The sequence below is a fragment of the Triticum urartu genome, chromosome 5, assembly GCF_003073215.2.
Source record: "Triticum urartu cultivar G1812 chromosome 5, Tu2.1, whole genome shotgun sequence".
Taxonomy (NCBI): Eukaryota; Viridiplantae; Streptophyta; class Magnoliopsida; order Poales; family Poaceae; genus Triticum; species Triticum urartu.
This window is the reverse complement of record NC_053026.1, coordinates 635528584-635541782: the sequence shown is the minus strand read 5'-3', so window position 1 is coordinate 635541782 and position 13199 is coordinate 635528584. Positions and strand designations below refer to the sequence as shown.

Sequence of the window (13199 nt, the reverse complement as noted above, 5' to 3'; positions counted from 1 at the left end):
CCGGCGAAGCCAAGAGACAACAAACCACCGAGACCGAAGGGCACGGCACCGGTGTACCGCCGCCGAGGTCGAAGGGCAGCGTGCTGCCGAGGCCACCCCAGGATGTCCACGCAAACGTCGTCCGGGCCACCATGAAGCACAACCCTGATAGAAAGGAGACACCGAAGTAGAAGCATATCGAGAAGCATCACTGGCGCGAACGAAGAGCGTCGAATAGCCGAGTTCGAGTGGCGGCACCGGTGTGCCGCCAGCGAAGCCGAGAAGGCAACACGCCACCGAGACCGAAGGGCGCAGTACCGGTGTACTGCCGCCGAGGTCGAAGGGCAGCGCGTCGTCGAGGCCACCCCAGGATGTCCAAGCAAGCTCCACTCGAGTCGCCAAGGACAATGGCCAGCCAGGATCGAAGCCGAGGTGGAGAGGAAGTAGCAAGAGGCGAGTCCACCCGAAGCAGAAGAAATCCAAGAAGATGCCCCCAAGGAGGAAACGACGTAGAGACGTCGACACCATCTGACACGGGGAACCCCGGGTCCGAGATTTCTCTCGGGATCTGAGAGCTTGGGGGGAGGGAAACAATGCCAAACTCGACGCCTTCAAGAAGGAAAAATGGCGGCTGCAGCCGTCATTGTCGATGAAGTTTTCACCCGGCAGTGCCTCCTCCACCTTGCAATCGGAGCAAGTCGGCCAACCACCGCCGTAGCCCAACAGTCTAGGCAGCCATGAGCTGCGAAGCGAGCTACGAAGGGCCAAAGAAGCAGCAACACGCCGGGGCGCCGCACCCAACAAGGAGAGGCTGAGGTGCACCGCGGCCAGCGCGAGGTCACAACGAGAGAGCACAGGGAGCCGGCCGACAAGGCCACCTGAACCCGCAGATCTGGTGCTAAAGCGCGACCACCAGAAAACCCGCGACGGCAGAGGGACGAGTGGTGGGGGTCGGGGGAGGGGGTGGACGCAGCAAGGAGGGCGCGCCCTGCCGCCATGGCAAGCGGGCCGGGGAGCACCACAACCGGCTGGGGCCCAGATCCAAATGGGGCAGACGGGACCAGTGCAGCAGGAGGAGCCGCATCCGGAGGGAGACCCACCACACCAGCAGCGGGCGGGGAAGACACCGCCGGGGGAGGCCGCTCCCGGCGCCGGTCGAAGCCGCTGGAGCCGCCAGGGGACGGATCTGGAGGAGCTGTGGAGGGAAAGGGCGTGGGGTGAAGCGGGATGGGGGGAGAACGGCCTCGCCGCCGCCATCCCTGGATCCGGCGCGGCTTCGCCGGCCGGCCCTCCGGCGGCGGCGACGCGGGGGTGGCCGGGAGGCGGGGTGGTGGCTGGGGTTCCCCTCGATTCGCCCGGCGTGGGCGACGCGAGGGTCGGGCGACTGGTTGTTCCTTCCTCTCAGGTTGTCATTATCTTATTTGCATGGATAAATACATGTTTTGGTAAGCTTTATGTGTTGGTCTCACTCATGTATCCATACAGTTTTTTTTGTCTTTGAGTTCAGTATTGATATGCAAATTTAGGTTTTGTTCATACATGGATGCCATTATTTTGATTTCAGTCAGATTCAACATCTCACACTAATAATGTTGTTCACAAATTTCGTGTCTTCCTTTCAACTTGCTACAACTTTCCAGTACAGGTCATATTTAGCTAAATTATATACTCCCCCTCCATTCCATAATGTAGTGCATATATATTTCTTGAAAAGTCAAACTTTACAAACTTTGACCAAGTTTATCGAGAAAACTATTTATATCTACAATACCAAATATATAAAATATGAAACTACATCCTACCATGAATCTGATAATATATGTTTTGCATTCTAGATGTAAATATTTTTCTCCATAAATTTGGTCAAAGTTTGTGAGGTTTGCCTTTTCAAAAAAATCTATATGCACTACATTATGGAACAGAGGGAGTAGTTATTATAGTTAGAAGATTGCATTCTGCTTGTCTTCCATTTTTTTTCCTTTTTCATACAACATTATTTCGTACAAGGATCTTGATGATGGTGACTTACTGATAATGATGCTTTTAGTAATTTGGAAGACAATACTCAAAACTGACTATATATCATCTTATGTGTTTCAGAAAAAACTTAGATAATGAAGTAAATGGACAACTTTTGGCAACTCTTAAGGCTGGGAAAGAAGAACTAGAGGAACCACTTGATAGGGAGGACAACAAACAATACATCTTAAAGAAGAGATAACTGAAGCAGAGGGAAGAAATGTTGAGCTGACAAAGACGTGTCTTCTTTGCTATCTTCATGTTGCTTTCCCCTACGGATTTGTAGTTTTAAGTGTACTTCTACCAATGCATAGTCTTTCAATTTGGGTGCTACTTTTGAATAACATCCTATAGTAAGCTCTGCCTTGAATTCAAAGCCAATGGGAGTTTTGTCCTTTTAAACACCATGAGGTAGTTTTTTCTCTTCTGTTGCAACACACGGGCATGTTTACTAGTTATACTAACATACATATATTTTGTTGTCTATAGAAGTCTAAACCGTTTTTACAGAAATTTATATTTAATTGGAGTGTACAAAGAACAAAAAATCTATCGATTTCTCCAATTTAAATTTGGGATTAGTTTAAATGAAAACAAACGTTAGATTTATATATCATCTGGATAATTAATATGACCCAATTTCCATAAATGGCTGAAAGTTGGATTTAATTTCAAAGAAAATCAATAGTGTGTTATATACAACTATGAAATATTCAACCTCAAATTGAAATGCAAACACGCGTTTTTCCATTGCAATTTGGTTTCCCTTCGGTAAATATAGTCCCGGGGTGAGTCCTCACAATGACCACATAACAAAGAATCGTAGTACTACAAATAAGCTTCCTACATATCCTAATAATGGTGATAACATGTAGCTAGTTCAGTGGCATGCTCATTTCTGCACCTATATTTTCTGTTTATCATCATACATGTAATTTCATGTACACATCACATTTTGAAACCGAAACTCACTTTTGGGGTATAAAAAAACATCTGATTCCTTATTGTGGTAGAACATATATCTGTTGGTTATATGAATCTGCAAGGCCTCATGATTCTAAATACATTTGCTTAGATCCTGCTTATGTGTAATCCTTGCTTGACCATTCGTTGACATGTCATGGTCAGCCGTCAACCTAGAGGGCCCAAGTCTTATGCATATATTAGCATACAACTATGCTTGGACTCGCCAGCACCAAGTTACTTTTATAAGCGCAATACCCTATGTAATTATAGTTAGAGATAAATCATAAATTACATAGCGCTTCTTTGGTTCAAAGGAATTTTGTAGGATTCTATTCCTTTGGAATTTTACATATGTATACCTTCTGTCTGGGTATACAAGGCTCATTTGGTTTGTCTTGGCATGTTTGGTTTCTATGAATATAGATCATAGGAATTTTTCCGCTGGCCTATTTTGCATGCAATCCTATAGAAAAAATTAACTGGAGTTCAAGCTCATGAAAAAAACTTTTCTTATAATAAAAGTTATGGCATACACCTATTCCCCTAAAAAATATCCTGCATTTTCCCCATGGCACAACTATTGTGTACATCATGTAGATCACTTAAAGAAAGTAAAGTTTTCATAAAGTTGAACTCAATAAAATGTTCCTACGGAATTTGCACACAACGTAGGACCTAGACAAAAACCATACGGCTTCTAGTCATGTAAATCGAACATTCTACATAGAAAAAAATCATACAAAAATACTGTGAAATTCTTGAACCAACCATGACACCATTTACCATTAAATGGGCATTTACACCATTTGCATAATATGTACACACACTCATGACACCAACCATGTGGAGAATCCATCCAAATCCAAATATTTACACCAAGGAGGCAAATACATGACCACCACACCACCATTATTATCATCATTGTGCTAGTGTAACATACAAGTATAGTAGTGTACATGAAAAAAAATCCAATATCGATTTGACTGACTATTTCAAACCTAAAACCCCAACAGAAACATCAAGCCCACCAACCGGCTAAACGAACTAAAGATCTCACTGACGAGGAATATCGGCTCGCGTCACCGACTAGTGGGACCCCCACAGGCCCCATCCCCTCCAGTTGAACACGCCGGCGACCGCGCCCCACACCCGCCGCCTGCGCTCCTCCGGAACGTCGTCGCGGGCGCAGGCCGCGGTGGTTTCTTCCTCCTCCTCCACCGTCTTCTTCACTACCTCCTCCCCGCCTTCAACCACCTCCGCCAGCACAGGAGCCGCGGCGGCCGAGGTCTCCCCCTGCTCCGGCAGCTGAGGGTCAACGGCGGCCGACGCCTTGGCCTTGCCCTTGGAGGAGGCTGCTCGCTTCTTGCGGCGGCGGCCACCCTTGCCCTCCTCCTTCCGGGCCAGGTGCTCGTCGAAGGCCTCGATGGCCCGGTGAATCGCCTCGCGGTCGCGCTCCGGGGACCCGTCCCAGCGCGACCAGTAGGCCGTGTAGCACCCGAAGCACCCGCACCCGAGCTCCGGGCGGTGGGGCTTCCGCCCGCACCCCTCCCCGGCCGCGGAGGGCTTCTCCCTCGCCGGCGTGGGCGGCGCCGAGGAGCGCAGCGAGGCGAGGACGAGGTACGCGAGCACCTCCTTCCCCTCGGGCCCCAGCGGCGCCGCCATGGCGAGCACGACCGCGGGGAGCAGCCGGAGGAGCACCCCCTCCGCCGTCTCGCCGCCGGCCGCCGACGGCGACGGCGACGGGTGGACCTTGCCCTTGCCCATTTCTTGGAGATTGTCTCCCGAAAGCCTCTCGATGTTTTTTTTCCTTTCTGAGATTGCTTCGATGTTAAGCGACTTTTGGGTTCAGGTGGGGTCGAGTTTTATTAGGCTGCCCGTAAGTATCATGCATGTCAACTAAGCAAGTTTGGTGATGTGGCATAGAATTAAATGAAAAAAAAAGGCTTGAATATCATATCATGATATCGTATCATATTAAATGATATGCTATTTTGTATCATGCATGACAATAAATGTAATCTTCTATGATACCAACTTATGATACTATGCATTAGGGATGTATTCCTCCGTTCCTAAATATTTGTCTTTTTAGAGATTTCAAATGGTCACCACATACGAATATATATAAACATATTTTAGAGTACAGATTCATTCATTTTGCTCTGTATGTAGTCACCATTTAAAACCTCTAAAAAGACAAGTATTTAGAAACGGAGGAAGTAGTATCATATACTAGTACTCTCTATTACAACCAGCCTTATGCGCAAGGGAGAGGGTCGGTGGTGGATTAGGTGCAACGGGACCATCTTTTGTGACCGTGATGGCGTGGGGACGGTCTGGCCGGCGGATGGACGATTCTGACAAAGCCACACATCGGCCGAAGCTCTGTTGGCTAGGGCTCATATGATGTTGACGCTTATATTTTCTTACAACGTGATTTGTTTCATAGGAATGGAGGTACTATATTTTCTAGAATCATGTATATATTGGTTTTATTTCCAATGATTTTACGACTAGGCGCCTACGGTGACTTTGTAAATTTAAAGATGATATGCCGGCTCAGTCTTTCAGAGATGCTCATAGAGATAGGGTGTGCGTGTGTGCGTTCATAGAAGTGAGTGTATGCGCGTGTATATGAGCGCTTATGTCTGTACTAATGTTAAAAAAAGAAAAAAAGGATTTTTTTTTAAGGATCAAAGTGGACAAGCCACCTTAATCCTTTACTCTTTCCTACTATTATTTGATTTGAAATTCATGTTAAACAAATGAGCCTTATTGTAGTTTGAGGGAGTGAGGGAGAGAGAGAAGAGGAGGGCGAGGGGGTCCGATGAGTCAATGACTGTGCATGAAGGGGTGGAATGGAATTTATGATGTTGACGCCCTTCATACATTCATGGTCAAACAACATTGGATGGATAGAAAGGGATGAACGGGCAAAATCATAAGAATCCCTAATGGTTAGGAGCTAAACAAAGCTAAAGGCACAACATGGATGGGCGTCAACTAAGAGCACATGTGTCAGAAAACATGTAAATTACCTTTTACAAAACCGTTTATGCTAGAAACGTTGTTCATGACAGATTTTTTGTTGTTGGAAAAATACGAAGCTCTAAATTAGAACGTGACCACTTCAACAATACACATCCAAAAGAAAAAGGGAAAAACATTGAAGTACTTGGGGAGCCCCACGTCTTCTACCTCTAGAATGAGATGACAGCACACTGGATCCTTGCTTCTAGTTGGCGGGAAGTCATTAAAGCTACGCTCTGGATGAACCAACACCACAAAGAAAAGGGTTGTCCAGGCTGATAGTGTACACCTGATCAGGCCAATCCTTTACACACCTCACTGAATCCATGGGTGAGGCTGGGGCACACATGATCGTCATGAAGATAGAGCTCGGGGACAAAACCTCCACAAAGCAGTGTCCGTCCCCGTTGTGTCCAGGATGCCAAAGACACAAACCTTGCTACATCCCGGGAAAGCACGGTAAGCCAATGCCTCTGCCAAGATGACAATTCCTAGAGGCACAAACATTGTCATCTCACCAGTTCCGCGAGCACATCTACGCCAACCCGACGACACTACTAAATACTCCCTCTGCATACAAACATAAGAGTGTTTAGATCACTATTTTAGTAATCTAAACGCTTTTATATTTCTTTACGTCACCCAACCATAACTAAAATATGCATGAACCAAAATTAGAACATAACCGAGTTTCCTAGTAGGCCATCAGGTGCTCCGAGAGAATATCTGGTACTCCCACCTCTAGGGTGTTTCCGGTGCTCCAAACACGATAGCACATTTTTAAATGTTCAAAAGATTCTGAAAAAAATGTAGCACATTGACACAACATCAATGTATGTTGTCAACAAAAATTCAAATCGAAATTCATAACATTGCTCGAGATACAAAAATGACAAAATCAACATTGATGTGATAATGGGGCAAATCTAAAGCCCGTGTCTATGCGCTGATTTTTTTAGATTTTTTCAAACATTTAAAAATGTGCTATCAAGTTTGGAGCACCCTAGGGGTGGGAGTACTAGATATTCTCCCCAGGTGCTCCCAAGCTAGGGGTACTCCCGGTGCTCCAAATTCAAGAAAACATTCTTAAATGTTTCAAAAAAATCTGACAAAAAATGTGAATGTTCACAAGGTTTGTGACTACAACCCCCAAAAACTTCGGGTCCAAACTCGAAACGCACATTGACAAACAAAAATGTGAAATCCAGCATGAATAGTGTAAAGAAAAATACAAAAGCAACATTGACACTATTCACATCTGGATTTCACTTTTTTGTTTCTCAATGTGCATTTTGAGTTTGGATCTGAAATTTTGAGGGGTTGTAGTCACATTCCTTGTTGATGTTCACATTTTTCCAGATTTTTTTTGAAACATTTTTTTGAATTTGGAGCACCGGGAGTACACCAAGCTTGAGAGCACATGATACTTTCCCCTCCATTGGGTCCTTGTACTACAAATGTTAGGACAGTTCCAGTGCAGTATATCTTACTCTATATCTAGTGACATTAAAAAGATGTATAGATATAGTAGTCCCAGTTGCACAATATATCTTAGGTTGCGTCTTAAACAACCTTAGGTCTCTCTCATTGCATTGGTGTTTGGATGAGGTGTTAAATGCATGAAAAAGCCTAGAACCAAAACTATCCAATGCATAGGCGCTTAGCTTCTTGGTGCTAAGGCTGCTGCCAATGTATGTGCACATTAAATAGCTTAGAAACTATACACTAGTAGAAAAGGGGGCAACGGTCCAGGCCGGGTCAGCCCATTAGTCCCGGTTCAGTCCAGAACCGGGACCAATGGGGGCATTGGACCCGGTTCGTGAGCCCAGGGGGCCGGCCGGGCCACGTGGGCCATTGGTCCCGGTTCGTCGGTTGTCTGGACCTTTTGGTCCCGATTGGTGGGACGAACCGGGACCAATGGGCCTCGCTCCTGGCCACCACCATTGGTCCCGATTGGTGGCTTGAACCGGGACCAAAGGCTCCCCTTCGGTCCCGGTTCATGCCACCAACCGGGACCAATGAGGTGACTATATTGAAGGAAAATATGCCCTAGAGGCAATAATAAAGTTATTATTTTATTTCCTTATATCATGATAAATGTTTATTATTCATGCTAGAATTGTATTATCCGGAAACATAATACTTGTGTGAATACATAGACAAACTAAACGTCACTAGTGTTATGCCTCTACTTGACTAGCTCGTTAATCAAAGATGGTTATGTTTCCTAACCATAGACATGTGTTGTCATTTGATTAACGGGATCACATCATTAGGAGAATGATGTGATTGACATGACCCATTCCATTAGCTTAGCACCCGATCGTTTAGTATGTTGCTATTGCTTTCTTCATGATTTATACATGTTCCTATGACTATGAGATTATGCAACTCCCGTTTACCGGAGGAACACTTTGTGTGCTACCAAACATCACAATGTAACTGGGTAATTATAAAGGAGCTCTACAGGTGTCTCCAAAGGTACATGTTGGGTTGGCGTATTTCGAGATTAGGATTTGTCACTCCGATTGTCGGAGAGGTATGTCTGGGCCCTCTCGGTAATGCACATCACATAAGCCTTGCAAGCATTGCAACTAATGAGTTAGTTGCGAGATGATGTATTATGAAACGAGTAAAGAGACTTGCCGGTAACAAGATTGAACTAGGTATTGAGATACCGACGATCGAATCTCGGGCAAGTAACATACCGATGACAAGGGGAACAAAGTATGTTGTTATGCGGTCTGACCGATAAAAGATCTTCGTAGAATATGTGGGAGCCAATATGAGCATCCAGGTTCCGCTATTGGTTATTGACTTAGAGACATGTCTTGGTCATGTCTGCATTGTTCTCGAACCCGTAGGGTCCGCACGCTTAATGTTACGATGACAGTTTCATTATGAGTTTATATATTTTGATGTACCGAAGTTTGTTCGAAGTCCCGGATGTGATCACGGACATGACGAGGAGTCTCGAAATGGTCGAGACATAAAGATTGATATATTGGAAGCCTATGTTTGGACATCGGAAGTGTTCCGGGTGAAATCGGCATTTTACCGGAGTACCGGGAGGTTACCGGAACCCCCCCGGTAACCTAATGGGCCTTAATGGGCCTAGTGGAGGAAGAGGAGAGGAGGCCTAGGGGCTGCCGCGTGCCCCTTCCCCCCCAAGTCCGAATTGGACAAGGAAGGGGGGCGGCGCCCCCCCTTTCCTTTCTTCCCTCTCCTCCTTCCCCCCAAGTCCTAATCCAACTAGGGAAAGGTGGGGAGTCCTACTCCCAATAGGAGTAGGACTCCTCCGGCGCGCCTCCTCCTAGGGCCGGCCGCACCCCCCCCTTGCTCCTTTATATACGGGGGCAGGGGGCACCTCTAGACACACATGTTGATCCTCGTGATCATTTTCTTAGCCGTGTGCCCCTTTCCACCATACTCCTCGATAATATTGTAGTGGTGCTTAGGCGAAGCCCTGCGACGGTAGAACATCAAGATCGTCACCACGCCGTCGTGCTGACGGAACTCTTCCCCGACACTTTGCTGGATCGGAGTCCGGGGATCGTCATCGAGCTGAACGTGTGCTAAAACTCGGAGGTGCCGTAGTTTCGGTGCTTGATCGGTCGGGCCGTGAAGATGTATGTCTACATCAACCGCGTTGTCATAACGCTTCCGCTATCGGTCTACGAGGGTACGTAGACAACACTCTCCCCTCTCGTTGCTATGCATCACCATGATCTTGCGTGTGCGTAGGAATTTTTTTGAAATTACTACGTTCCCCAACAGTGGCATCCGAGCCTAGGTTTTATGTGTTGATGTTATATGCACGAGTAGAACACAAGTGAGTTGTGGGCGATATAAGTCATACTGCTTACCAGCATGTCATACTTTGGTTCGGCGGTATTGTTGGATGAAGCGGTCCGGACCGACATTACGGTACGCTTACGCGAGACTGCTTCCACCGACGTGCTTTGCACACAGGTGGCTGGCGGGTGTCAGTTTCTCCAACTTTAGTTGAACCAAGTGTGGCTACGCCCGGTCCTTGCGAAGGTTAAAATAGCACCAACTTGACAAACTATCGTTGTGGTTTTGATGCGTAGGTAAGATTGGTTCTTGCTTAAGCCCCTACCAGCCACGTAAAACTTGCAACAACAAAGTAGAGGACGTCTAACTTGTTTTTGTAGGGCATGTTGTGATGTGATATGGTCAAGACATGATGCTAAATTATTGTATGAGATGATCATGTTTTGTAACCGAGTTATCGGCAACTGGCAGGAGCCATATGGTTGTCGCTTTATTGTATGCAATGCAATTGCGCTGTAATGCTTTACTTTATCACCAAGCGGTAGCGATAGTCGTGGAAGCATAAGATCGGCGAGACGGCAACGATGCTACGATGGTGATCAAGGTGTCGCGCTGGTGATGATGGTAATCATGACGGTGCTTCGAAGATGGAGATCACAAGCACAAGATGATGATGGCCATATCATATCACTTATATTGATTGCATGTGATGTTTATCTTTTATGCATCTTATCTTGCTTTGATTGACGGTAGCATTTTAAGATGATCTCTCACTAATTATCAAGAAGTGTTCTCCCTGAGTATGCACCGTTGCGAAAGTTCTTCGTGCTGAGACACCACGTGATGATCGGGTGTGATAGGCTCTACGTTCAAATACAAAAGGTGCAAAACAGTTGCACACGCGGAATACTCAGGTTATACTTGACGAGCCAAGCATATACATATATGGCCTCGGAACACGGAGACCGAAAGGTCGAGCGTGAATCATATAGTAGATATGATCAACATAGTGATGTTCACCAATGAAACTACTCCATCTCACGTGATGATCGGACATGGTTTAGTTGATTTGGATCACGTGATCACTTAGAGGATTAGAGGGATGTCTATCTAAGTGGGAGTTCTTTAGTTAATATGATTAATTGAACTTAAATTTATCATGAACTTAGTAACTGCTAGTATCTTGCTTGTTTATGTTTGATTGTAGATAGATGGCCCGTGTTGTTGTTCCGTTGAATTTTAATGCGTTCCTTGAGAAAGCGAAGTTGAAAGATGATGGTAGCAATTACACGGACTGGGTCCGTAACTTGAGGATTATCCTCATTGCTGCACAGAAGAATTACGTCCTGGAAGCACCGCTGGGTGCCAGGCCTGCTGCTGGAGCAACACCAGATGTTATGAACGTCTGGCAAAGCAAAGCTGATGACTACTCGATAGTTCAGTGTGCCATGCTTTACGGCTTAGAATTGGGACTTCAACGACGTTTTGAATGTCATGGAGCATATGAGATGTTCCAGGAGTTGAAGTTAATATTTCAAGCAAATGCTCGGATTGAGAGATATGAAGTCTCCAATAAGTTCTATAGCTGCAAGATGGAGGAGAACAGTTCTGTCAGTGAGCATATACTCAAAATGTCTGGGTATAATAATCACTTGATTCAATTGGGAGTTAATCTTCCAGATGATTGCGTCATTGACAGAATTCTCCAATCACTTCCACCTAGCTACAAGAGCTTCGAGATGAACTATAATATGCAAGGGATGGTTAAGACAATTCCCGAGCTCTTCGCAATGCTGAAAGCTGCGGAGGTAGAAATCAAGAAGGAGCATCATGTGTTGATGGTCAACAAGACCACTAGTTTCAAGAAAAAGGGCAAAGGGAAGAAGAAGGGGAACTTCAAAAAGAACAGCAAGCAAGTTGCTGCTCAGGAGAAGAAACCCAAATCTGGACCTAAGCCTGAAACTAAGTGCTTCTACTGCAAGCAGACTGGTCACTGGAAGCGGAACTGCCCCAAGTATTTGGCGGATAAGAAGGATGGCAAGGTGAACAAAGGTATATACGATATACATGTTATTGATGTGTACCTTACTAATGCTCGCAGTAGCACCTGGGTATTTGATACTGGTTCTGTTGCTAATATTTGCAACTCGAAACAGGGACTACGGATTAAGCGAAGATTGGCTAAGGACGAGGTGACGATGCGCGTGGGAAATGGTTCCAAAGTCGATGTGATCGCGGTTGGCACGCTACCTCTACATCTATCTTCGGGATTAGTATTAGACCTAAATAATTGTTATTTGGTGCCATCGTTGAGCATGAACATTATATTTAGATCTTGTTTGATGCGAGACGGTTATTCATTTAAATCAGAGAATAATGGTTGTTCTATTTATATGAGTAATATCTTTTATGGTCATGCACCCTTGAAGAGTGGTCTATTCTTATTAAATCTCGATAGTAGTGACACACATATTCATAATGTTGAAGCCAAAAGATGCAGAGTTGATAATGATAGTGCAACTTATTTGTGGCATTGTCGTTTAGGTCATATCGGTGTAAAGCGCATGAAGAAACTCCATACTGATGGACTTCTGGAACCACTTGATTATGAATCACTTGGTACTTGCGAACCGTGCCTTATGGGCAAGATGACCAAAACACCGTTCTCCGGTACTATGGAGAGAGCAACAGATTTGTTGGAAATCATACATACAGATGTATGTGGTCCGATGAATGTTGAGGCTCGTGGCGGATATCGTTATTTTCTCACCTTCATAGATGACTTAAGCAGATATGGGTATATCTACTTAATGAAACATATGTCTGAAACATTTGAAAAGTTCAAAGAATTTCAGAGTGAAGTTGAAAATCATCGTAACAAGAAAATAAAATTCCTACGATCTGATCGTGGAGGAGAATGTTTGAGTTACGAGTTTGGTGTACATTTGAAACAATGCGGAATAGTTTCGCAACTCACGCCACTCGGAACACCACAACGTAATGGTGTGTCCGAACGTCGTAATCGTACTTTACTAGATATGGGTGCGATCTATGATGTCTCTTACTGATTTACCGCTATCGTTTTGGGGTTATGCTTTAGAGACGCCCGCATTCACGTTAAATAGGGCACCATCAAAATCCGTTGAGATGACGCCTTATGAACTGTGGTTTGGCAAGAAACCAAAGTTGTCGTTTCTGAAAGTTTGGGGCTGCGATGCTTATGCAAAAAAGGTTCAACCTGATAAGCTCGAACTCAAATCGGAGAAATGTGTCTTCATAGGATATCCAAAGGAAACTATTGGATACACCTACTATCACAGATCCGAAGGCAAGACTTTTGTTGATAAATTCGGAAACTTTCTAGAGAAGGAGTTTCTCTCGAAAGAAGTGAGTGGGAGGAAAGTAGAACT

General features: G+C 45.2%; 1 protein-coding gene across 1 annotated transcript; it reads right to left on the bottom strand.

Annotated features, from left to right (window-relative positions):
• Nucleotides 1-3794: 3794 nt before the first annotated feature.
• LOC125506403 lies at nt 3795-4865 on the bottom strand. Its single transcript, XM_048671222.1, has one exon. The coding sequence runs from the start codon at nt 4726-4728 to the stop codon at nt 4051-4053; it is 678 nt and encodes a 225-aa protein (XP_048527179.1). The 5' UTR covers nt 4729-4865; the 3' UTR covers nt 3795-4050.
• Between the last annotated feature and the right edge of the window lie 8334 nt (nt 4866-13199).

Excerpts from the sequence above, each read along its gene's own strand:
- LOC125506403 (XM_048671222.1), bottom strand. The coding sequence starts at position 4,728 with ATGGGCAAGGGCAAGGTCCACCCGTCGCCGTCGCCGTCGGCGGCCGGC.